Genomic DNA, 26,396 nt, shown 5'->3' with positions numbered 1-26,396 from the left:
TCGATGATCTGGCATGTCTTGCAGAGATTACCCTGGCAGGGTTGTGTGGTGTTGTGGTTGCTGTTCTGAAGGCTGGGTAATTTGCTGCAAACAATGGTTTGTTTGAGGTTGCGCGGTTGTTTGAAGGCCAGTAGTGGGGGTGTGGGGATGACCTTGGCAAGATGTCCATCCTCGCTGATGATGTGTTGGAGGCTGCGAAGAAGATGTCGTAGTTTCTCCGCCCCAGGAAAGTACTGGACGACGAAGGGTACTCTGTCAGTGGTGTCCCGTGTTTGTCTTCTGAGGAGGTCGGTGCGGTTTTTTGCTGTGGCGCGGTGGAACTGTCGATCAATGAGTCGAGCGCCATATCCCGTTCGTACGAGGGCATCTTTCAGCATCTGTAGGTGTCTGTTGCGCTCCTCCTTGTCTGAGCAGATCCTGTGTATACGGAGGGCTTGTCCATAGGGGATGGCTTCTTTAATGTGTTTCGGGTGAAAGCTGGAGAAGTGGAGCATCGTGAGATTATCTGTGGGCTTGCGGTAAAGCGAGGTGCTGAGGTGACCGTCCTTGATGGAGACGAGTGTGTCCAAGAATGGAACTGAATTTGGAGAATAGTCCATGGTGAGTTTGATGGTGGGATGGAACTTATTGATGTCATCGTGTAGTCGTTTCAGTGATGTCTCGCCGTGGGTCCAAAGGAAAAAAATGTCATCGATGTATCTGGTGTATAGCATCGGTTGAAAGTCCTGTGTGGTGAGGAAGTCCTGTTCAAACTTGTGCATGAAGATGTTGGCATATTGAGGCGCAAATTTGGTCCCCATGGCTGTTCCGTGCGTCTGGATGAAGAATTTGTTGTCGAAGGTGAAGACGTTGTGGTCTAGAATGAAACGGATGAGTTGCAGAATTGCGTCTGGAGATTGGCAGTTGTCGGTGTTGAGGACTGAGGCTGTTGCAGCAATGCCGTCGTCATGGGGGATGCTGGTGTAGAGTGCCGAGACATCCATTGTGACGAGGAATGTTCCTGGTTCAACTGGTCCATGGGTGCTGAGTTTCTGTAGGAAGTCCGTCGTGTCGCGACAGAAGCTGGGTGTACCTTGTACGATGGGTTTCAAGATGCCCTCGATGTGGCCAGAGAGGTTCTCACACAGGGTCCCATTGCCTGAAACGATAGGACGGCCTGGTGTGTTGGCCTTGTGTATTTTCGGGAGGCAGTAGAGATCTCCAATGCGGGGATTACGTGGGATGAGAGCACGTAGGGTGTTCTGAAGGTCTGGATCTAAGGTCTTGATCAGTCTGCTGAGTTGGCGGATGTGTTCCTTGGTTGGATCTGTGGGTAACTGCCTGTAGTGTTCCTGGTTGTCGAGTTGTCGGTATACTTCTTTGCAGTAGTCTGTTCTGTTCAGTATGACGGTGGCCCCTCCTTTGTCTGCTGGTTTGATGACGATGTTGCGGTTGGTCTTGAGAGTGCGGATGGCGTTGCGTTGTGCTTGGGTGACGTTTGAGGCTGCCTTGTGATTGCGAGTGATGAATCTGGCATTGACACGACTTCTGACGGCTTGAGCATACATGTCGAGTCTAGGGCAGCGGCCTTCCGGAGGGGTCCAATTTGACTCTTTCCTTTTCGGTTGCTGCACTGCAGATCTCGCGGTCTGCTGTTCCGGTTCATTGGTCGTGTCCCTGGGTTCGCTGTCGGCCTCTTGGGGTCTGTGGAAGAATTCCCGGAGCCTCATTCGCCTGATGAATTCCTCCGTATCTGCCGCGAGACTGATGGGGTCCATTTTGGTGGTGGTGCAGAAATTGAGCCCTCTGCTGAGGACTTCGATTTCGTCTGGTTGAAGGGTGTAGTCTGACAAGTTGACAATGGATTTCCCTGTATTGTTTTCGACTGTTGTACCGGGAGAAGCTTGATTGCTGCTGGTGGTGATGCCAAGTTTCTCAAGCTTCCTGTTCTTGGTGTGCATGTAGGTGGCATAGTATTGCTGTCTCATCTGTTTGGCGGTGTTCCGCAGCTGGTCTGCTGTGTCCTGAGCGCAAGTTGAGAATATGGCCTCTCTCTTGGTTTCCAGGTTGCGTCGACTGCTGTAGAGTTGGTGTACGAGGTGTTTGAGGAGTGTGACAGAGGTGCGGTGGCAGAGTCTTTCAGCGTAGTCTGTGTTGTAAGTCGACTTGAGTGGGTTTTTGATCTGTAGCCCTTTCGGGATCTTGTCTGCTTTTTTGCATCTTTGTAGAAACTGAATGTCAGTGTCTATATGCGCGATCTTCCTGGAGATCCTCTCCACTTTGAGCCGGCAGTTTGCGGTGTCAATGGTAGCCATGATGTGGAGATGCCGGCGTTGGACTGGGGTTGGACTGACGCCGGCATCTCCACATCATGGCTACCATTGACACCGCAAACTGCCGGCTCAAAGTGGAGAGGATCTCCAGGAAGATCGCGCATATAGACACTGACATTCAGTTTCTACAAAGATGCAAAAAAGCAGACAAGATCCCGAAAGGACTACAGATCAAAAACCCACTCAAGTCGACTTACAACACAGACTACGCTGAAAGACTCTGCCACCGCACCTCTGTCACACTCCTCAAACACCTCGTACACCAACTCTACAGCAGTCGACGCAACCTGGAAACCAAGAGAGAGGCCATATTCTCAACTTGCGCTCAGGACACAGCAGACCAGCTGCGGAACACCGCCAAACAGATGAGACAGCAATACTATGCCACCTACATGCACACCAAGAACAGGAAGCTTGAGAAACTTGGCATCACCACCAGCAGCAATCAAGCTTCTCCCGGTACAACAGTCGAAAACAATACAGGGAAATCCATTGTCAACTTGTCAGACTACACCCTTCAACCAGACGAAATCGAAGTCCTCAGCAGAGGGCTCAATTTCTGCACCACCACCAAAATGGACCCCATCAGTCTCGCGGCAGATACGGAGGAATTCATCAGGCGAATGAGGCTCCGGGAATTCTTCCACAGACCCCAAGAGGCCGACAGCGAACCCAGGGACACGACCAATGAACCGGAACAGCAGACCGCGAGATCTGCAGTGCAGCAACCGAAAAGGAAAGAGTCAAATTGGACCCCTCCGGAAGGCCGCTGCCCTAGACTCGACATGTATGCTCAAGCCGTCAGAAGTCGTGTCAATGCCAGATTCATCACTCGCAATCACAAGGCAGCCTCAAACGTCACCCAAGCACAACGCAACGCCATCCGCACTCTCAAGACCAACCGCAACATCGTCATCAAACCAGCAGACAAAGGAGGGGCCACCGTCATACTGAACAGAACAGACTACTGCAAAGAAGTATACCGACAACTCGACAACCAGGAACACTACAGGCAGTTACCCACAGATCCAACCAAGGAACACATCCGCCAACTCAGCAGACTGATCAAGACCTTAGATCCAGACCTTCAGAACACCCTACGTGCTCTCATCCCACGTAATCCCCGCATTGGAGATCTCTACTGCCTCCCGAAAATACACAAGGCCAACACACCAGGCCGTCCTATCGTTTCAGGCAATGGGACCCTGTGTGTGAACCTCTCTGGCCACATCGAGGGCATCTTGAAACCCATCGTACAAGGTACACCCAGCTTCTGTCGCGACACGACGGACTTCCTACAGAAACTCAGCACCCATGGACCAGTTGAACCAGGAACATTCCTCGTCACAATGGATGTCTCGGCACTCTACACCAGCATCCCCCATGACGACGGCATTGCTGCAACAGCCTCAGTCCTCAACACCGACAACTGCCAATCTCCAGACGCAATTCTGCAACTCATCCGTTTCATTCTAGACCACAACGTCTTCACCTTCGACAACAAATTCTTCATCCAGACGCACGGAACAGCCATGGGGACCAAATTTGCACCTCAATATGCCAACATCTTCATGCACAAGTTTGAACAGGACTTCCTCACCACACAGGACTTTCAACCGATGCTATACACCAGATACATCGATGACATTTTTTTCCTTTGGACCCAAGGCGAGACATCACTGAAACGACTACACGATGACATCAATAAGTTCCATCCCACCATCAAACTCACCATGGACTATTCTCCAAATTCAGTTCCATTCTTGGACACACTCGTCTCCATCAAGGACGGTCACCTCAGCACCTCGCTTTACCGCAAGCCCACAGATAATCTCACGATGCTCCACTTCTCCAGCTTTCACCCGAAACACATTAAAGAAGCCATCCCCTATGGACAAGCCCTCCGTATACACAGGATCTGCTCAGACAAGGAGGAGCGCAACAGACACCTACAGATGCTGAAAGATGCCCTCGTACGAACGGGATATGGCGCTCGACTCATTGATCGACAGTTCCACCGCGCCACAGCAAAAAACCGCACCGACCTCCTCAGAAGACAAACACGGGACACCACTGACAGAGTACCCTTCGTCGTCCAGTACTTTCCTGGGGCGGAGAAACTACGACATCTTCTTCGCAGCCTCCAACACATCATCAGCGAGGATGGACATCTTGCCAAGGTCATCCCCACACCCCCACTACTTGCCTTCAAACAACCGCGCAACCTCAAACAAACCATTGTTTGCAGCAAATTACCCAGCCTTCAGAACAGCAACCACAACACCACAAAACCCTGCCAGGGTAATCTCTGCAAGACATGCCAGATCATCGACATGGACACCACCATTACACGTGGAAACACCACCCACCAGGTACGCGGCGCATACTCGTGCGACTCGACCAATGTAGTCTACCTCATACGCTGCAGGAAAGGATGTCCCGAAGCGTGGTACATTGGCGAGACCATGCAGACACTGCGACAACGAATAAACGGGCATCGTGCGACTATCAACAGGCAGGACTGTTCCCTTCCAGTTGGGGAACACTTCAGCAGCCAAGGACATTCAGCCTCTGATCTCCGGGTCAGCATTCTACAAGGAGGCCTTCAGGAGACGCGACAACGCAAAATTGCTGAGCAAAAACTTATAGCTAAGTTCCGCACGCATGAATGCGGACTCAACCGGGATCTGGGATTCATGTCGCATTACATTCGGCCCCCACCAACAAGCCTGGACTTGCAGAGGCCTACCGACTGAACTGGCTTGGGACAATTCACACCTCTTTAACCTGGAGTTACCTCTCTCTCTGCATCTTTGATGATTTGATTGCCTGCAGGTGCTCGCATTCCGGGCATCTCTGACTGTGTCTATATAAACATTTCTGGAACAAGCCTTTCCATTCACCTGAAGAAGGAGCCGTGCTCCGAAAGCTCGTGTTTGAAACAAACCTGTTGGACTTTAACCTGGTGTTGTAAGACTTCTTACTGCGTTTAAACATGAACAGCTTTTCTCCCTCAAATCCTCTCTGAACCTTTTTTGACTCAATCTCCTGGGATTTGGGTTTTTCGGGAACGCCAGCATTTGTTTTCCACCCCCAGTGGCTTCACAGAATCTTTCACAATGCAAAAGGAGGCCATTTGGCCCATCAGGTCTGCACTGGACCACTGAAGCCCCTCCCCCGCCATATCTCCGTTACCTTGCAGATTCTTTCTTTACAGATAGCAATTTAATTCCCTTCCAAATACCCTGATCAAAACCTGCCTCCACACCCTCTCAAGAAGTTCCCCCCACACTCATATGTGTCCTCACATCATTTCTATTCCTTTTGCCCTTCATTTTGAATTTGTACCCTCTCATTCTCAATGTGATCTTGATGGGGAACAGTTTCTCACTCGCTATTTGCCCCGTCCATATCCCTCAGGACCTTGAATAACTCCATCAACTCTCACCTCAGCCTTCTTTTCTTATTTATCCCTGGAATAAATCTTGTCAATCTCCTCTGTGCTGTCCCCAATGTCTGGCACCCAGAACTGGGCGCAGGCTCCAGATGAGGATGAGTGTCGCATTCGAGTTCAACATGAGCTCCTTACTTCTGTACTCGATGCCCCTGTCAGTAAAACCCAGGATCCCATTTGTTTTATTACCTGCTCTCTCAACCTTCCCTACCGCCTTCAATGACTTCTGTACACACACTGAGGTCCTGTTGTTCCTGCACATCCTTTCCAGTCTCTCCCTTTAGTTTGTCTCCTCACATTCTTCCTGCCATTGAATCACCTCACACGTCTCTGCATTGAACTCCATCTGCCACTTGTCTGCCCAATCCACCAAAATGTCTCGGTCCATTTGAACTTCAAGACTATCCTCATCACAGTTGGTGAAAAATTCCAATCTTTGTGTCATAGATACAGAGAAGATAGGAGCAGGAGGAGGCCTTTTGGCCCTTCGAGCCTGCTCCACCATTCATCACCATCATGGCTGATGTAGTAATCCACGGGAGGCAGGAGTTCCGTCACCACACCAATATTTATTTACAATAACGATATTACAGGAGCAGCTACAAACAGTGCTGCTAGCAGTCCAGTCAACTTAAGACTGGCTCACAAAGCCTACACATGTGCTTATATGGACCCCCTCAATGAGCTATCATTGAGGGAGCTCATACTCCAATTGGCCAACCAATAAAGCCAATTAGAGTTCATTACAGCTGATCATCCAACTCAATAGCCTAATCCTGCTTTCTCCCCATAGCCTTTGATCCCATTCTCCCCAAGTGCTATATCCAGCCGCCTCTTGAATATATTCAATGTTTTAGCATCAACTACTTCCTGTGGTAATGAATTCCACAGGCTGCCCACTCTGTGTGAAGAAATGTTTCCTTATCTCTGTCCGAAATGGTTTACCCTGAATCCTCAGACTGTGACCCCTGGTTCTGGACACACCCATCATTGGTAACATCTTCCCTGCATCTACCCTGTCTAGTCCTGTTAGAATTTTATAAGTCTCTATGAGATTCCCCCTCATTCTTCTGAACTCCAGCGAGAACAATCCCAACCTAGTCAATCTCTCCTCATATGACAGTCCCACCATCCCTGGAATCAGTCTGGTAAACCTTCGTTGCACTCCCTCGAGAGCAAGAACATCCTTCCTCAGAGAAGGAGACCAAAACTGCGCACAATACTCCAAGTGTGGCCTCACCAAGGCCCTGTACAATTGCAGCAACACATCCCTGCTTCTATACTCGAAACCTCTCGCAATGAAGGCCAACATACCATTAGCCTTCTTTACCGCCTGCTGCACCTGCATGCTTACCTTCAGCGAATGGTGCACAAGGACACCCAGGTCCCGCTGCACACTCCCCTCTCCCAATTTACAACCATTCAGGTAGTAATCTGCCTTCCTGTTTTTGCTTCCAAAGTGAATAACCTCACACTTATCCAAATTATGCTGCATCTGCCATTGATTTGCCCAGTCGCCCAACCTGTCCAGATCTTGCTGTAGGAACCCTGCATCCTCGTCACAATTCACCCTCCCACCTAACTTGGTGTCATCTGCAAACTTTGAGATGTTACATTTTGTTCCCTCATCCAAATCATTAATATATATTGTGAATAGCTGGGGTCCCAGCACCGATCCCTGTGGTACCCCACTGGTTACTGCCTGCCAATTTGAAAAGGATCCATTAATCCCCACTCTTTGTTTCCTCTCTGCCGACCAGTTTTCTATCCACCGCAATATATTTCCCCCCCAATCCCATGCGCTTTAATTTTGCACAATAATCTCTTATGCGGGACTTTGTCAAACACCTTCTGAAAGTCCAAATATACCACATTGACTGGCTCCCCCTTGTCGACTGTACTGGTTAGACCTTCAAAGAATTCCAACAGATTTGTCAGGCATGATTTTCCCTTCATAAATCCATGCTGACTCTGACTGATCCTGCCACTGCTTTCTAAATGTTCCGCTATAAAGTCCTTGATAATGGATTCAAGCATTTCCCCACTAGCGATGTTAGGCTTCCTGGTCTATAATTCCCTGCTTTCTCTCTACCTCCCTTTTTGAATATCGGAGTGACGTGAGCTACCCTCCAATCTGCAGGGACAGTTCCAGAGTCTATAGAATCCCGGAAGATGGCCACCAATGCATCCACTATTTCCAGAGCCACCTCCTTAAGCACTCTGGGATGCAGATTCTCAGCCCTGGGGATTTATCCACCTTCAATCCCATCAGTTTTCCCAGCACCATTTCTCCACTAATGTTGATCTCCCTCAGTTCTTCCCTCTCACTAAACCTTTCATTCTCCAACATTTCTGGGATCTGATTTGTGTCCTCATTTGTGAAGACAGAACCAAAGTATGTATTCAATTGTTCAGCCATTTCTTTGTCCCTTATTCTGCATTCCCCTGTTTCTGTCTGTAGGGAGCCTACATTTCTCTTTACCAATCTCTTTCTCTTCACATATCTGTAGAAACTCTTAGTGTCAGCCTTTCTGTTCCCTGCAAGCTTCCTTTCGTACTGTACTTTCCCCTTCTTAATCAATCCCTTTGTCCTTCTTTGCTGAATTCTAAACTGCTCCCAATCCTCAGACCTATTGGCCTCGACTCTCTGGTCCGGCGTCAGAGTGGCGGCGCTAAGACGCGAGTACTTTACGCCGGCGCTGGTTCCGAGACCCGATTCTCGAGTCCTGGGGGGGGGGGCAGCGTGGAGCTGGAGCAGCCTACGCCGCTCAAGCTGCTGGTCCCGGAGTCAACCCGGCGCCGTGGGGTCCGCGCATGCGCAGTTGGATCAGCGCCAACTAGCGCATGCGGAGTGGCCCTCTTCCCCGCGCCGGCCCAATGGCGCAGGGATACAGGAGCCGGCTCGGAGGAAAGGAGGCCCCCCCCCCCGACAGAGAGGCCGGCCCACTGATCGATGGGCCCCGATCGCGGACCAGGCCACTATGGAGACCCTCCCCGGGGTTAGACCCCTCCTGCTCCCCCACAGGCCACCCCTGCCCCTTAAACCCCGAGGTCCCGCCGGCCCTGAGCATGTTAGACATCTGCCGGCGGGACTCGGATTCTTTCGGAAGGCCGCTCGGCCCATCCGGCCCGGAGAATCGCGGCACTGCCGGAGGATTGCCGCTACGGTCGTTTGCGCTGATTCTCCGTGCGGCCCAGCTCCATGCGCGCCCGCACGTTTTTTCACGGGCGGGAGAATGGTGTCGGGGCGGCATGGCACGAATGGTGGGCGGGTCGGAGAATCGCGCCCATTATTTTTCTTGGCCAATCTGTATGCTTCTTCCTTGGATTGGATACTATTTCTAATTTCCTTTGTAAGCCATGGATTGGCCCTCTTACCCATTCTGCTTTTGTGCCAGACAGGAATGAACAGTTGCTGTAGTTCCTCCATGTGTTTCTTGAATGTTTGCCATTGTCTATCCAGTGTCATCCCTTTAAGTAACTCTCCCCAATCTATCACGCCTCACTCAACTCACGCCTCATATCCTCATAGTTCCCGTTATTAAGATTCAGCACCCTCGTCTCCGAATCAACTGCTTCACTCTCCATCTTGATGAACAATTCCATCATGTTATGGTCGCTCATCCCCAAGGGATGGTACAGCCAGATTGGCAATGATTCCTTTCTCATTACACAGTACCCAGTCTAAGATGGCCTGCTCTCTAGTTGGTCATCTGCCATCTCTTCAGTAATATGAGCTGCTCCATTTCTTAAAGGTACACTCACATGACAAACTTGAAACACAACCACATCAGCCACGATCTTATTGAATGGTGAACCAGGCTGGAGGGGCCGAATGGCCTCCCTCCTATTTTGTGGATTTTCTTGCCCCAAATTCTATTCCCTTTGCAATAAATGCCAACATTCGACTTTCTAACCACTTGCTGTACCTCCCAGGACCCCCAGATCCTCCTGAACCTCTCTCCATTTAAATCATATTCTGCCAAGATCATCAATTGGCGCTTTAACAAAGACAGAAACACAGTCAAATATTCAATTACAACAGCCTCTTTGCTTCTGTGTAATTACTCACTTCACATCCTCCAGGAACTTATCCAGTTCCAACGTGGATACTTGGGAATATCTAGAACAGAGAAACAAGTCAATAAGTCACCAAACATCGGGGAATGGAACACAGAATCCTTGCACATGGGACTAAATCTGATCTCCATTGGTCCGTGCTGATCCTTTAGACTCCCAAGTGGTCTGTGCTGACCCTCCACAACTTCAGTTGGTCTCTACTGACCCCTCAGAATTGATTTATAAAATCATGATGTGGAGATGCCGGCGTTGGACTGGGATGAGCACAGTAAGAAGTCTTACAACACCAGGTTAAAGTCCAACAGGTTTGTTTCAAACACGAGCTTTCGGAGCGCAGCTCCTTCCTCAGGTGAATGAAGAGGTGGGTTCCACAAACACACATATAGACAAAGTCAGAGATGCAAGACGATACTTTGAATGCGAGTCTGTGCAGATAATTAAGTCTTTACAGGTCCAGACAGAGCAACTGGAGAGAGGGATTATCTCTTCATTCACCTGATGAAGGAGCAGAGCTCCGAAAGCTAGTGATTCCAAAGAAATCTGTTCTACTTTAACCTGGTGTTGCAAGATGTTTTATAAGGATGGTTATGTTTTGAACCATCTCTTTATTTTAAGGCAAAATGGAGTAATGAATAGGGTTATATGATCTGCTGTGAGTTCTGCCCCATAACAAGCTTTTATGATTTGGTTACTATGGAGATGTGGGGCCCAGGTTGTATGCTGCTGAAATGAACACACTAGTTTAACAACCGGAAACAAAGGCGGAGTCTTGTGAATGCAGACTTTGTCTCAGATAGTTTGAACAGTGCACAGAGGGACAGGGAACAGCAGTTGTGGTCTGCAGAGAGAAGGGGCTGCTTTCTCTGTTAGCCACCAGACAGAATGCTGTGGAAAGCTTGTTCAGGAGCTGAAGGGAAGGAATCTGCAACAACTACCATGGCGAGGTGGGGGTGAAGGAATCAGCGGAGTGAGCTTTACAGCTGAAAGTCGGTTCAGGAATTCTCAGAGGTGGGAACGAAGGGACCTTCAACGGTCATCGAGCAGATTGACTCAACAAAGCAGAGAGATGGAAACTCACTGAAATCTGGGAAGGGCTGTGGACTATTTCCACTAGGTATGTAGACATGCAAATACAAGGGGTCCGCTATAGCTCAGCAGAGCCAGGCTGGGGTTATTCATGAAGGCCCCGCCTTCTCAACCTTGCCCCTTGCCCGAGGTGTGGTGACCCTCAGGTTAAATTAGGACCAGTCCGCACTTTGTCAATGGGGAGAGCAGCCAATGGTCATCTGGGATTATTGCGATTTTGTCGAACATGCAGTATGAGGTTCTTTTTTTTTTAAAATAATTTTTATTGAAAAATTTTGAATTCATAGAATAACGCACCATAGTAAAATACCAAAAATAACAATAATATTAACAATCGTAAACATTCGCCCCATCTCCATGAACAACACAGCATTTTAACAATAACGCAAATTAACACAATATAAAGTTACAGAATAGAAACTACAATAAGGAACCCCCCCCCCGGGTTGCTGCTGCCATTGACCCAGTTACCTATCTCTGAGCCAGGAAGTCCAGGAAAGGCTGCCATCGTTTATAGAACCCTTGTATTGATCCTCTCAGGGCAAATTTGACCCTTTCCAGTATTATAAATCCCGCCATGTCACTGATCCAGGTCTCCACACTTGGGAACCTCGCATCCTTCCACTGTAGCAGGATCCTTCATCGGGTTACTAGGAGTTACTTAATATTCAGTCAATGTAGCTTTTAGTTTGTTTGTTACATTAAAAGTCTATAATATTAAAATCTTTGGCTGGATTTTCACAGGTTCTGATTCCATTATTCCCGACCCCCTTCTTGGGCTCTCCGGGTTTCAGAAATGCCTTTAGAGGAGGCGGTTTGGGTCAAAAGCTTGGATCTGGCATTCCTGACCTGGCCAGCTCCCTCCTGCAGTGTGACAGTCGCCCAGTTCCCTCCTGCAGTGTGTGTGACAGTCGCCCAGCTCTCTCCTGCAGTGTGTGTGACAATCGCCCAGCTCCCTCCTGCAGTGTGACAGTCGCCCAGCTCCCTCCTGCAGTGTGACAGTTGCCCAGCTCCCTCCTGCAGTGTGACAGTCGCCCAGCTCCCTCCTGCAGTGTGACAGTCGCCCAGCTCCCTCCTGCAGTGTGTGACAGTCGCCCAGCTCCCTCCTGCAGTGTGACAGTCGCCCAGCTCCCTCCTGCAGTGTGACAGTCGCCCAGCTCCCTCCTGCAGTGTGACAGTCTCCCAGCTCCCTCCTGCAGTGTGTGTGACAGTCGCCCAGCTCCCTCCTGCAGTGTGACAGTCGCCCAGCTCCCTCCTGCAGTGTGACAGTCGCCCAGCTCCCTCCTGCAGTGTGACAGTCGCCCAGCTCCCTCCTGCAGTGTGACAATCGCCCAGCTCCCTCCTGCAGTGTGACAGTCGCCCAGCTCCCTCCTGCAGTGTGTGTGACAGTCGCCCAGCTCCCTCCTGCAGTGTGACAGTCGCCCAGCTCCCTCCTGCAGTGTGACAGTCTCCCAGCTCCCTCCTGCAGTGTGACAGTCGCCCAGCTCCCTCCTGCAGTGTGTGTGACAGTCGCCCAGCTCCCTCCTGCAGTGTGACAATCGCCCAGCTCCCTCCTGCAGTGTGACAGTCGCCCAGCTCCCTCCTGCAGTGTGTGTGACAGTCGCCCAGCTCCCTCCTGCAGTGTGACAGTCGCCCAGCTCCCTCCTGCAGTGTGACAGTCGCCCAGCTCCCTCCTGCAGTGTGACAGTCGCCCAGCTCCCTCCTGCAGTGTGTGTGACAGTCGCCCAGCTCCCTCCTGCAGTGTGACAGTCGCCCAGCTCCCTCCTGCAGTGTGACAGTCGCCCAGCTCCCTCCTGCAGTGTGTGTGACAGTCGCCCAGCTCCCTCCTGCAGTGTGTGTGACAGTCGCCCAGCTCCCTCCTGCAGTGTGACAGTCGCCCAGCTCCGTTCTGCAGTGTGACAGTCGCCCAGCTCCCTCCTGCAGTGTGACAGTCGCCCAGCTCCCTCCTGCAGTGTGTGTGACAGTCGCCCAGCTCCCTCCTGCAGTGTAACAGTCGCCCAGCTCCCTCCTGCAGTGTGACAGTCGCCCAGCTCCCTCCTGCAGTGTGACAGTCGCCCAGTTCCCTCCTGCAGTGTGACAGTCGCCCAGCTCCCTCCTGCAGTGTGACAGTCGCCCAGCTCCCTCCTGCAGTGTGTGTGACAGTCGCCCAGCTCCCTCCTGCAGTGTGACAGTCGCCCAGCTCCCTTCTGCAGTGTGACAGTCGCCCAGCTCCCTCCTGCAGTGTGACAGTCGCCCAGCTCCCTCCTGCAGTGTGACAGTCGCCCAGCTCCCTCCTGCAGTGTGTGTGTGACAGTCGCCCAGCTCCCTCCTGCAGTGTGTGTGACAGTCGCCCAGCTCCCTCCTGCAGTGTGACAGTCGCCCAGCTCCCTCCTGCAGTGTGACAGTCGCCCAGCTCCCTCCTGCAGTGTGTGTGACAGTCTCCCAGCTCCCTCCTGCAGTGTGACAGTCGCCCAGCTCCCTCCTGCAGTGTGTCAGTCGCCCAGCTCCCTCCTGCAGTGTGACAGTCGCCCAGCTCCCTCCTGCAGTGTGACAGTCGCCCAGCTCCCTCCTGCAGTGTGTGTGACAGTCGCCCAGCTCCCTCCTGCAGTGTGACAGTCGCCCAGCTCCCACCTGCAGTGTGACAGTCGCCCAGCTCCCTCCTGCAGTGTGACAGTCGCCCAGCTCCCTCCTGCATTGTGACAGTCGCCCAGCTCCCTCCTGCAGTGTGTGTGACAGTCGCCCAGCTCCCTCCTGCAGTGTGACAGTCGCCCAGCTCCCTCCTGCAGTGTGTGTGACAGTCGCCCAGCTCCCTCCTGCAGTGTGACAGTCGCCCAGCTCCCTCCTGCAGTGTGACAGTCGCCCAGCTCCCTCCTGCAGTGTGACAATCGCCCAGCTCCCTCCTGCAGTGTGACAGTCGCCCAGCTCCCTCCTGCAGTGTGACAGACGCCCAGCTCCCTCCTGCAGTGTGACAGTCGCCCAGCTCCCTCCTGCAGTGTGACAGTCGCCCAGCTCCCTCCTGCAGTGTGACAGTCGCCCAGCTCCCTCCTGCAGTGTGTGTGACAGTCGCCCAGATCCCTCCTGCAGTGTGACAGTCGCCCAGCTCCCTCCTGCAGTGTGTGTGACAGTCGCCCAGCTCCCTCCTGCAGTGTGACAGTCGCCCAGCTCCCTCCTGCAGTGTGTGTGACAGTCGCCCAGATCCCTCCTGCAGTGTGACAGTCGCCCAGCTCCCTCCTGCAGTGTGTGTGACAGTCGCCCAGCTCCCTCCTGCAGTGTGTGTGACAGTCGCCCAGCTCCCTCCTGCAGTGTGACAGTCGCCCAGCTCCCTCCTGCAGTGTGTGTGACAGTCGCCCAGCTCCCTCCTGCAGTGTGACAGTCGCCCAGCTCCCTCCTGCAGTGTGACAGTCGCCCAGCTCCCTCCTGCAGTGTGACAGGCGCCCAGCTCCCTCCTGCAGTGTGACAGGCGCCCAGCTCCCTCCTGCAGTGTGACAGTCGCCCAGCTCCCTCCTGCAGTGTGACAGTCGCCCAGCTCCCTCCTGCAGTGTGACAGTCGCCCAGCTCCCTCCTGCAGTGTGACAGTCGCCCAGCTCCCTCCTGCAGTGTGACAGTCGCCCAGCTCCCTCCTGCAGTGTGACAGTCGCCCAGCTCCCTCCTGCAGTGTGACAGTCGCCCAGCTCCCTCCTGCAGTGTGTGTGACAGTCGCCCAGCTCCCTCCTGCAGTGTGTGTGACAGTCGCCCAGCTCCCTCCTGCAGTGTGACAGTCGCCCAGCTCCCTCCTGCAGTGTGACAGTCGCCCAGCTCCCTCCTGCAGTGTGACAGTCGCCCAGCTCCCTCCTGCAGTGTGACAGTCGCCCAGCTCCCTCCTGCAGTGTGACAGTCGCCCAGCTCCCTCCTGCAGTGTGACAGTCGCCCAGCTCCCTCCTGCAGTGTGTGTGACAGTCGCCCAGCTCCCTCCTGCAGTGTGTGTGACAGTCGCCCAGCTCCCTCCTGCAGTGTGTGTGACAGTCGCCCAGCTCCCTCCTGCAGTGTGACAGTCGCCCAGCTCCCTCCTGCAGTGTGACAGTCGCCCAGCTCCCTCCTGCAGTGTGACAGTCGCCCAGCTCCCTCCTGCAGTGTGACAGTCGCCCAGCTCCCTCCTGCAGTGTGACAGTCGCCCAGCTCCCTCCTGCAGTGTGTGTGACAGTCGCCCAGCTCCCTCCTGCAGTGTGACAGTCGCCCAGCTCCCTCCTGCAGTGTGACAGTCGCCCAGCTCCCTCCTGCAGTGTGTGTAACAGTCGCCCAGCTCCCTCCTGCAGTGTGACAGTCGCCCAGCTCCCTCCTGCAGTGTGTGTGACAGTCGCCCAGCTCCCTCCTGCAGTGTGACAGTCGCCCAGCTCCCTCCTGCAGTGTGACAGTCGCCCAGCTCCCTCCTGCAGTGTGACAGCCGCCCAGCTCCCTCCTGCAGTGTGTGTGACAGTCGCCCAGCTCCCTCCTGCAGTGTGACAGTCGCCCAGCTCCCTCCTGCAGTGTGACAGTCGCCCAGCTCCCTCCTGCAGTGTGACAGTCGCCCAGCTCCCTCCTGCAGTGTGTGTGACAGCCGCCCAGCTCCCTCCTGCAGTGTGACAGTCGCCCAGCTCCCTCCTGCAGTGTGACAGTCGCCCAGCTCCCTCCTGCAGTGTGACAGTCGCCCAGCTCCCTCCTGCAGTGTGTGTGACAGTCGCCCAGCTCCCTCCTGCAGTGTGACAGTCGCCCAGCTCCCTCCTGCAGTGTGACAGTCGCCCAGCTCCCTCCTGCAGTGTGACAGTCGCCCAGCTCCCTCCTGCAGTGTGTGTGACAGGCGCCCAGCTCCCTCCTGCAGTGTGACAGTCGCCCAGCTCCCTCCTGCAGTGTGTGTGACACTCGCCCAGCTCCCTCCTGCAGTGTGTGTGACAGTCGCCCAGCTCCCTCCTGCATTGTGACAGTCGCCCAGCTCCCTCCTGCAGTGTGACAGTCGCCCAGCTCCCTCCTGCAGTGTGACAGTCGCCCAGCTCCCTCCTGCAGTGTGACAGTCGCCCAGCTCCCTCCTGCAGTGTGTGTGACAGTCGCCCAGCTCCCTCCTGCAGTGTGTGTGACAGTCGCCCAGCTCCCTCCTGCAGTGTGACAGTCGCCCAGCTCCCTCCTGCAGTGTGACAGTCGCCCAGCTCCCTCCTGCAGTGTGACAGTCGCCCAGCTCCCTCCTGCAGTGTGTGTGACAGTCGCCCAGCTCCCTCCTGCAGTGTGACAGTCGCCCAGCTCCCTCCTGCAGTGTGACAGTCGCCCAGCTCCCTCCTGCAGTGTGACAGTCGCCCAGCTCCCTCCTGCAGTGTGTGTGACAGTCGCCCAGCTCCCTCCTGCAGTGTGACAGTCGCCCAGCTCCCTCCTGCAGTGTGACAGTCGCCCAGCTCCCTCCTGCAGTGTGTGACAGTCGCCCAGCTCCCTCCTGCAGTGTGTGTGACAGTCGCCCAGCTCCCTCCTGCAGTGTGACAGTCGCCCAGCTCCGTTCTGCAGTGTGACAGTCGCCCAGCTCCCTCCTGCAGTGTGACAGTCGCCCAGCTCCCTCCTGCAGTGTGTGTGACAGTCGCCCAGCTCCCTCCTGCAGTGTGACAGTCGCCCAGCTCCCTCCTGCAGTGTGACAGTCGCCCAGCTCCCTCCTGCAGTGTGACAGTCGCCCAGTTCCCTCCTGCAGTGTGACAGTCGCCCAGCTCCCTCCTGCAGTGTGACAGTCGCCCAGCTCCCTCCTGCAGTGTGTGACAGTCGCCCAGCTCCCTCCTGCAGTGTGACAGTCGCCCAGCTCCCTTCTGCAGTGTGACAGTCGCCCAGCTCCCTCCTGCAGTGTGACAGTCGCCCAGCTCCCACCTGCAGTGTGACAGTCGCCCAGCTCCCTCCTGCAGTGTGACAGTCGCCCAGCTCCCTCCTGCAGTGTGACAGTCGCCCAGCTCCCTCCTGCAGTGTGTCAGTCGCCCAGCTCCCTCCTGCAGTGTGACAGTCGCCCAGCTCCCTCCTGCAGTGTGACAGTCGCCCAGCTCCCTCCTGCAGTGTGTGTGACAGTCGCCCAGCTCCCTCCTGCAGTGTGACAATCGCCCAGCTCCCTCCTGCAGTGTGTGTGACAGTCGCCCAGCTCCCTCCTGCAGTGTGACAGTCGCCCAGCTCCCACCTGCAGTGTGACAGTCGCCCAGCTCCCTCCTGCAGTGTGACAGTCGCCCAGCTCCCTCCTGCATTGTGACAGTCGCCCAGCTCCCTCCTGCAGTGTGACAGTCGCCCAGCTCCCTCCTGCAGTGTGTGTGACAGTCGCCCAGCTCCCTCCTGCAGTGTGACAGTCGCCCAGCTCCCTCCTGCAGTGTGTGTGACAGTCGCCCAGCTCCCTCCTGCAGTGTGACAGTCGCCCAGCTCCCTCCTGCAGTGTGTGTGACAGTCGCCCAGCTCCCTCCTGCAGTGTGACAGTTGCCCAGCTCCCTCCTGCAGTGTGACAGTCGCCCAGCTCCCTCCTGCAGTGTGACAGTCGCCCAGCTCCCTCCTGCAGTGTGACAGACGCCCAGCTCCCTCCTGCAGTGTGACAGTCGCCCAGCTCCCTCCTGCAGTGTGACAGTCGCCCAGCTCCCTCCTGCAGTGTGTGTGACAGTCGCCCAGCTCCCTCCTGCAGTGTGTGTGACAGTCGCCCAGATCCCTCCTGCAGTGTGACAGTCGCCCAGCTCCCTCCTGCAGTGTGACAGTCGCCCAGCTCCCTCCTGCAGTGTGTGTGACAGTCGCCCAGATCCCTCCTGCAGTGTGACAGTCGCCCAGCTCCCTCCTGCAGTGTGTGTGACAGTCGCCCAGCTCCCTCCTGCAGTGTGACAGTCGCCCAGCTCCCTCCTGCAGTGTGTGTGACAGTCGCCCAGCTCCCTCCTGCAGTGTGACAGTCGCTCAGCTCCCTCCTGCAGTGTGACAGTCGCCCAGCTCCCTCCTGCAGTGTGACAGGCGCCCAGCTCCCTCCTGCAGTGTGACAGGCGCCCAGCTCCCTCCTGCAGTGTGACAGTCGCCCAGCTCCCTCCTGCAGTGTGACAGTCGCCCAGCTCCCTCCTGCAGTGTGACAGTCGCCCAGCTCCCTCCTGCAGTGTGACAGTCGCCCAGCTCCCTCCTGCAGTGTGACAGCCGCCCAGCTCCCTCCTGCAGTGTGTGTGACAGTCGCCCAGCTCCCTCCTGCAGTGTGACAGTCGCCCAGCTCCCTCCTGCAGTGTGTGTGACAGTCGCCCAGCTCCCTCCTGCAGTGTGTGTGACAGTCGCCCAGCTCCCTCCTGCAGTGTGTGTGACAGTCGCCCAGCTCCCTCCTGCAGTGTGACAGTAGCCCAGTTCCCTCCTGCAGTGTGACAGTCGCCCAGCTCCCTCCTGCAGTGTGACAGTCGCCCAGCTCCCTCCTGCAGAGTGTGTGACAGTCGCCCAGCTCCCTCCTGCAGTGTGACAGTCGCCCAGCTCCCTCCTGCAGTGTAACAGTCGCCCAGCTCCCTCCTGCAGTGTGACAGTCGCCCAGCTCCCTCCTGCAGTGTGACAGTCGCCCAGCTCCCTCCTGCAGTGTGACAGTCGCCCAGCTCCCTCCTGCAGTGTGACAGTCGCCCAGCTCCCTCCTGCAGTGTGTGTGACAGTCGCCCAGCTCCCTCCTGCAGTGTGACAGTCGCCCAGCTCCCTCCTGCAGTGTGACAGTCGCCCAGCTCCCTCCTGCAGTGTGACAGTCGCCCAGCTCCCTCCTGCAGTGTGACAGTCGCCCAGCTCCCTCCTGCAGTGTGTGTGACAGTCGCCCAGCTCCCTCCTGCAGTGTGACAGTCGCCCAGCTCCCTCCTGCAGTGTGACAGTTGCCCAGCTCCCTCCTGCAGTGTGTGTGACTGTCGCCCAGCTCCCTCCTGCAGTGTGTGTAACAGTCGCCCAGCTCCCTCCTGCAGTGTGTGTGACAGTTGCCCAGCTCCCTCCTGCAGTGTGTGTGACAGTCACCCAGCTCCCTCCTGCAGTGTGTGTGACAGTCGCCCAGCTTCCTCCTGCAGTGTGACAGTCGCCCAGCTCCCTCCTGCAGTGTGTGTGACAGTCGCCCAGCTCCCTCCTGCAGTGTGACAATCGCCCAGCTCCCTCCTGCAGTGTGACAGTCGCCCAGCTCCCTCCTGCAGTGTGTGTGACAGTCGCCCAGCTCCCTCCTGCAGTGTGTGTGACAGTCGCCCAGCTCCCTCCTGCAGTGTGACAGTCGCCCAGCTCCCTCCTGCAGTGTGACAGTCGCCCAGCTCCCTCCTGCAGTGTGACAGTCGCCCAGCTCCCTCCTGCAGTGTGTGTGACAGTCGCCCAGCTCCCTCCTGCAGTGTGTGTGACAGTCGCCCAGCTCCCTCCTGCAGTGTGACAGTCGCCCAGCTCCCTCCTGCAGTGTGACAATCGCCCAGTTCCCTCCTGCAGTGTGTGTGATAGTCGCCCAGCTCCCTCCTGCAGTGTGACAGTCGCCCAGCTCCCTCCTGCAGTGTGACAGTCGCCCAGCTCCCTCCTGCAGTGTGTGTGACAGTCGCCCAGATCCCTCCTGCAGTGTGACAGCCGCCCAGCTCCCTCCTGCAGTGTGTGTGACAGTCGCCCAGCTCCCTCCTGCAGTGTGACAGTCGCCCAGCTCCCTCCTGCAGTGTGTGTGACAGTCGCCCAGCTCCCTCCTGCAGTGTGACAGTCGCCCAGCTCCCTCCTGCAGTGTGACAGTCGCCCAGCTCCCTCCTGCAGTGTGACAGTCGCCCAGCTCCCTCCTGCAGTGTGACAGGCGCCCAGCTCCCTCCTGCAGTGTGACAGGCGCCCAGCTCCCTCCTGCAGTGTGACAGTCGCCCAACTCCCTCCTGCAGTGTGACAGTCGCCCAGCTCCCTCCTGCAGTGTGACAGTCGCCCAGCTCCCTCCTGCAGTGTGACAGTCGCCCAGCTCCCTCCTGCAGTGTGACAGCCGCCCAGCTCCCTCCTGCAGTGTGTGTGACAGTCGCCCAGCTCCCTCCTGCAGTGTGTGACAGTCGCCCAGCTCCCTCCTGCAGTGTGACAGTCGCCCAGCTCCCTCCTGCAGTGTGACAGTCGCCCAGCTCCCTCCTGCAGTGTGACAGTCGCCCAGCTCCCTCCTGCAGTGTGACAGTCGCCCAGCTCCCTCCTGCAGTGTGACAGTCGCCCAGCTCCCTCCTGCAGTGTGACAGTCGCCCAGCTCCCTCCTGCAGTGTGACAGTCGCCCAGCTCCCTCCTGCAGTGTGACAGTCGCCCAGCTTCCTCCTGCAGTGTGACAGTCGCCCAGCTCCCTCCTGCAGTGTGACAGTCGCCCAGCTCCCTCCTGCAGTGTGACAGTCGCCCAGCTCCCTCCTGCAGTGTGACAGTCGCCCAGCTCCCTCCTGCAGTGTGACAGTCGCCCAGCTCCCTCCTGCAGTGTGACAGTCGCCCAGCTCCCTCCTGCAGTGTGTGTGACAGTCGCCCAGCTCCCTCCTGCAGTGTGACAGTCGCCCAGCTCCCTCCTGCAGTGTGACAGTCGCCCAGCTCCCTCCTGCAGTGTGTGTGACAGTCGCCCAGCTCCCTCCTGCAGTGTGACAGGCGCCCAGCTCCATCCTGCAGTGTGACAGTCGCCCAGCTCCCTCCTGCAGTGTGACAGTCGCCCAGCTCCCTCCTGCAGTGTGACAGTCGCCCAGCTCCCTCCTGCAGTGTGACAGTCGCCCAGCACCCTCCTGCAGTGTGACAGTCGCCCAGCTCCCTCCTGCAGTGTGACAGTCGCCCAGCTCCCTCCTGCAGTGTGTGTGACAGTCGCCCAGCTCCCTCCTGCAGTGTGACAGTCGCCCAGCTCCCTCCTGCAGTGTGACAGTCGCCCAGCTCCCTCCTGCAGTGTGTGTAACAGTCGCCCAGCTCCCTCCTGCAGTGTGACAGTCGCCCAGCTCCCTCCTGCAGTGTGTGTGACAGTCGCCCAGCTCCCTCCTGCAGTGTGACAGTCGCCCAGCTCCCTCCTGCAGTGTGTGTGACAGTCGCCCAGCTCCCTCCTGCAGTGTGACAGCCGCCCAGCTCCCTCCTGCAGTGTGACAGTCGCCCAGCTCCCTCCTGCAGTGTGACTGTCGCCCAGCTCCCTCCTGCAGTGTGTGTGACAGTCGCCCAGCTCCCTCCTGCAGTGTGACAGTCGCCCAGCTCCCTCCTGCAGTATGACAGTCGCCCAGCTCCCTCCTGCAGTGTGACAGTCGCCCAGCTCCCTCCTGCAGTGTGTGTGACAGTCGCCCAGCTCCCTCCTGCAGTGTGACAGTCGCCCAGCTCCCTCCTGCAGTGTGACAGTCGCCCAGCTCCCTCCTGCAGTGTGACAGTCGCCCAGTTCCCTCCTGCAGTGTGACAGTCGCCCAGCTCCCTCCTGCAGTGTGACAGTCGCCCAGCTCCCTCCTGCAGTGTGTGTGACAGTCGCCCAGCTCCCTCCTGCAGTGTGACAGTCGCCCAGCTCCCTCCTGCAGTGTGACAGTCGCCCAGCTCCCTCCTGCAGTGTGTGTGACAGGCGCCCAGCTCCCTCCTGCAGTGTGACAGCCGCCGAGCTCCCTCCTGCAGTGTGTGTGACAGTCGCCCAGCTCCCTCCTGCAGTGTGACAGTCGCCCAGCTCCCTCCTGCAGTGTGTGTGACAGTCGCCCAGCTCCCTCCTGCAGTGTGACAGTCGCCCAGCTCCCTTCTGCAGTGTGACAGTCGCCCAGCTCCCTCCTGCAGTGTGACAGTCGCCCAGCTCCCTCCTGCAGTGTGACAGTCGCCCAGCTCCCTCCTGCAGTGTGTGTGACAGTCGCCCAGCTCCCTCCTGCAGTGTGTGTGACAGTCGCCCAGCTCCCTCCTGCAGTGTGACAGTCGCCCAGCTCCCTCCTGCAGTGTGACAGTCGCCCAGCTCCCTCCTGCAGTGTGACAGTCGCCCAGCTCCCTCCTGCAGTGTGTGTGACAGTCGCCCAGCTCCCTCCTGCAGTGTGTGTGACAGTCGCCCAGCTCCCTCCTGCTGTGTGACAGTCGCCCAGCTCCCTCCTGCAGTGTGTGTGACAGTCGCCCAGCTCCCTCCTGCAGTGTGACAGTCGCCCAGCTCCGTCCTGCAGTGTGTGTGACAGTCGCCCAGCTCCCTCCTGCAGTGTGTGTGACAGTCGCCCAGCTCCCTCCTGCAGTGTGTGACAGTCGCCCAGCTCCCTCCTGCAGTGTGACAGTCGCCCAGCTCCCTCCTGCAGTGTGACAGTCGCCCAGCTCCCTCCTGCAGTGTGACAGTCGCCCAGCTCCATCCTGCAGTGTGACAGTCGCCCAGCTCCCTCCTGCAGTGTGTGTGACAGTCGCCCAGCTCCCTCCTGCAGTGTGACAGTCGCCCAGCTCCCTCCTGCAGTGTGACAGTCGCCCAGCTCCCTCCTGCAGTGTGTGTGACAGTCGCCCAGCTCCCTCCTGCAGTGTGACAGTCGCCCAGCTCCCTCCTGCAGTGTGACAGTCGCCCAGCTCCCTCCTGCAGTGTGTGACAGTCGCCCAGTTCCCTCCTGCAGTGTGACAGTCGCCCAGCTCCCTCCTGCAGTGTGACAGTCGCCCAGCTCCCTCCTGCAGAGTGTGTGACAGTCGCCCAGCTCCCTCCTGCAGTGTGACAGTCGCCCAGCTCCCTCCTGCAGTGTGACAGTCGCCCAGCTCCCTCCTGCAGTGTGACAGTCGCCCAGCTCCCTCCTGCAGTGTGACAGTCGCCCAGCTCCCTCCTGCAGTGTGACAGTCGCCCAGCTCCCTCCTGCAGTGTGTGACAGTCGCCCAGCTCCCTCCTGCAGTGTGACAGTCGCCCAGCTCCCTCCTGCAGTGTGACAGTCGCCCAGCTCCCTCCTGCAGTGTGACAGTCGCCCAGCTCCCTCCTGCAGTGTGACAGTCGCCCAGCTCCCTCCTGCAGTGTGACAGTCGCCCAGCTCCCTCCTGCAGTGTGTGTGACAGTCGCCCAGCTCCCTCCTGCAGTGTGACAGTCGCCCAGCTCCCTCCTGCAGTGTGTGTGACTGTCGCCCAGCTCCCTCCTGCAGTGTGTGTAACAGTCGCCCAGCTCCCTCCTGCAGTGTGTGTGACAGTTGCCCAGCTCCCTCCTGCAGTGTGTGTGACAGTCACCCAGCTCCCTCCTGCAGTGTGTGTGACAGTCGCCCAGCTCCCTCCTGCAGTGTGACAGTCGCCCAGCTCCCTCCTGCAGTGTGACAGTCGCCCAGCTCCCTCCTGCAGTGTGACAGTCGCCCAGCTCCCTCCTGCAGTGTGACAGTCACCCAGCTCCCTCCTGCAGTGTGACAGTCGCCCAGCTCCCTCCTGCAGTGTGACAGTCGGCCAGCTCCCTCCTGCAGTGTGACAGTCGCCCAGCTCCCTCCTGCAGTGTGTGTGACAGTCGCCCAGCTCCCTCCTGCAGTGTGTGTGACAGTCGCCCAGCTCCCTCCTGCAGTGTGTGTGACAGTCGCCCAGCTCCCTCCTGCAGTGTGACAGTCGCCCAGCTCCCTCCTGCAGTGTGTGTGACAGTCGCCCAGCTCCCTCCTGCAGTGTGACAGTCGCCCAGCTCCCTCCTGCAGTGTGTGTGACAGTCGCCCAGCTCCCTCCTGATGTGTGACAGTCGCCCAGCTCCCTCCTGCAGTGTGACAGTCGCCCAGCTCCCTCCTGCAGTGTGACAGTCGCCCAGCTCCCTCCTGCAGTGTGACAGTCGCCCAGCTCCCTCATGCAGTGTGACAGTCGCCCAGCTCCCTCCTGCAGTGTGTGTGACAGTCGCCCAGCTCCCTCCTGCAGTGTGACAGTCGCCCAGCTCCCTCCTGCAGTGTGACAGTCGCCCAGCTCCCTCCTGCAGTGTGACAGTCGCCCAGCTCCCTCCTGCAGTGTGACAGTCGCCCAGCTCCCTCCTGCAGTGTGACAGTCGCCCAGCTCCCTCCTGCAGTGTGTGTGACAGTCGCCCAGCTCCCTCCTGCAGTGTGACAGGCGCCCAGCTCCCTCCTGCAGTGTGACAGTCGCCCAGCTCCCTCCTGCAGTGTGTGTGACAGTCGCCCAGCTCCCTCCTGCAGTGTGACAGTCGCCCAGCTCCCTCCTGCAGTGTGTGTGACAGTCGCCCAGCTCCCTCCTGCAGTGTGACAGTCGCCCAGCTCCCTCCTGCAGTGTGACAGTCGCCCAGCTCCCTCCTGCAGTGTGACAGTCGACCCAGCTCCCTCCTGCAGTGTGACAGTCGCCAGCTCCCTCCTGCAGTGTGACAGTCGCCCAGCTCCCTCCTGCAGTGTGTGACAGTCGCCCAGCTCCCTCCTGCAGTGTGACAGTCGCCCAGCTCCCTCCTGCAGTGTGACAGTCGCCCAGCTGCCCTCCTGCAGTGTGACAGTCGCCCAGCTCCCTCCTGCAGTGTGTGTGACAGTCGCCCAGCTCCCTCCTGCAGTGTGACAGTCGCCCAGCTCCCTCCTGCAGTGTGACAATCGCCCAGCTCCCTCCTGCAGTGTGACAGTCGCCCAGCTCCCTCCTGCAGTGTGTGTGACAATCGCCCAGCTCCCTTCTGCAGTGTGACAGTCGCCCAGCTCCCTCCTGCAGTGTTGACAGTCGCCCAGCTCCCTCCTGCAGTGTGACAGTCGCCCAGCTCCCTCCTGCAGTGTGACAGTCGCCCAGCTCCCTCCTGCAGTGTGACAGTCGCCCAGCTCCCTCCTGCAGTGTGACAGTCGCCCAGCTCCCTCCTGCAGTGTGACAGTCGCCCAGCTCCCTCCTGCAGTGTGACAGTCGCCCAGCTCCCTCCTGCAGTGTGACAGTCGCCCAGCTCCCTCCTGCAGTGTGACAGTCGCCCAGCTCCCTCCTGCAGTGTGACAGTCGCCCAGCTCCCTCCTGCAGTGTGACAGTCGCCCAGCTCCCTCCTGCAGTGTGTGACAGTCGCCCAGCTCCCTCCTGCAGTGTGTGTGACAGTCGCCCAGCTCCCTCCTGCAGTGTGTGACAGTCGCCCAGCTCCCTCCTGCAGTGTGTGTGACAGTCGCCCAGCTCCCTCCTGCAGTGTGTGACAGTCGCCCAGCTCCCTCCTGCAGTGTGACAGTCGCCCAGCTCCCTCCTGCAGTGTGACAGTCGCCCAGCTCCCTCCTGCAGTGTGTGTGACAGTCGCCCAGCTCCCTCCTGCAGTGTGACAGTCGCCCAGCTCCCTCCTGCAGTGTGTGACAGCCGCCCAGCTCCCTCCTGCAGTGTGACAGTCGCCCAGCTCCCTCCTGCAGTGTGTGTGACAGTCGCCCAGCTCCCTCCTGCATGTGTGACAGTCGCCCAGCTCCCTCCTGCAGTGTGACAGTCGCCCAGCTCCCTCCTGCAGTGTGACAGTCGCCCAGCTCCCTCCTGCAGTGTGACAGTCGCCCAGCTCCCTCCTGCAGTGTGACAGTCGCCCAGCTCCCTCCTGCAGTGTGTGACAGTCGCCCAGCTCCCTCCTGCAGTGTGACAGTCGCCCAGCTCCCTCCTGCAGTGTGACAGGCGCCCAGCTCCCTCCTGCAGTGTGACAGTCGCCCAGCTCCCTCCTGCAGTGTGTGTGACAGTCGCCCAGCTCCCTCCTGCAGTGTGACAGTCGCCCAGCTCCCTCCTGCAGTGTGACAGTCGCCCAGCTCCCTCCTGCAGTGTGACAGTCGCCCAGCTCCCTCCTGCAGTGTGACAGTCGCCCAGCTCCCTCCTGCAGTGTGACAGTCGCCCAGCTCCCTCCTGCAGTGTGTGTGACAGTCGCCCAGCTCCCTCCTGCAGTGTGACAGTCGCCCAGCTCCCTCCTGCAGTGTGACAGTCGCCCAGCTCCCTCCTGCAGTGTGTGTGACAGTCGCCCAGCTCCCTCCTGCAGTGTGACAGTCGCCCAGCTCCCTCCTGCAGTGTGTGACAGTCGCCCAGCTCCCTCCTGCAGTGTGACAGTCGCCCAGCTCCCTCCTGCAGTGTGACAATCGCCCAGCTCCCTCCTGCAGTGTGACAGTCGCCAGCTCCCTCCTGCAGTGTGACAGTCGCCCAGCTCCCTCCTGCAGTGTGACAGTCGCCCAGCTCCCTCCTGCAGTGTGACAAGTCGCCCAGCTCCCTCCTGCAGTGTGACAAGTCGCCCAGCTCCCTCCTGCAGTGTGACAGTCGCCCAGCTCCCTCCTGCAGTGTGTGTGACAGTCGCCCAGCTCCCTCCTGCAGTGTGACAGTCGCCCAGCTCCCTCCTGCAGTGTGACAGTCGCCCAGCTCCCTCCTGCAGTGTGGACAGTCGCCCAGCCCCCTCCTGCAGTGTGACAGTCGCCCAGCTCCCTCCTGCAGTGTGACAGTCGCCCAGCTCCCTCCTGCAGTGTGACAGTCGCCCAGCTCCCTCCTGCAGTGTGACAGTCGCCCAGCTCCCTCCTGCAGTGTGACAGTCTCCCAGCTCCCTCCTGCAGTGTGACAGTCGCCCAGCTCCCTCCTGCAGTGTGACAGTCGCCCAGCTCCCTCCTGCAGTGTGGACAGTCGCCCAGCTCCCTCCTGCAGTGTGACAGTCGCCCAGCTCCCTCCTGCAGTGTGTGACAGTCGCCCAGCTCCCTCCTGCAGTGTGACAGTCGCCCAGCTCCCTCCTGCAGTGT

The 26,396-nt window shown here is 57.7% G+C and overlaps 1 protein-coding gene across 1 annotated transcript in view; it reads right to left on the bottom strand.

The window, feature by feature from the left end:
• Positions 1 to 26,396, bottom strand: part of LOC119965734 (nuclear receptor-binding protein 2-like) — an 86,041-nt gene that overhangs the window by 13,167 nt on the left and 46,478 nt on the right. The window contains exon 5 of the mRNA XM_038796497.1: positions 9,839 to 9,889. Coding sequence (XP_038652425.1) covers positions 9,839 to 9,889 — 51 coding nt within the window. The remainder of the gene's footprint in view (positions 1 to 9,838; positions 9,890 to 26,396) is intronic.

This window comes from Scyliorhinus canicula, chromosome 5, assembly GCF_902713615.1.
Source record: "Scyliorhinus canicula chromosome 5, sScyCan1.1, whole genome shotgun sequence".
NCBI classification, from domain to species: Eukaryota; Metazoa; Chordata; class Chondrichthyes; order Carcharhiniformes; family Scyliorhinidae; genus Scyliorhinus; species Scyliorhinus canicula.
Note: the sequence above shows the minus strand (reverse complement) of the source record. Positions and strands in the feature narration are given on the sequence as shown.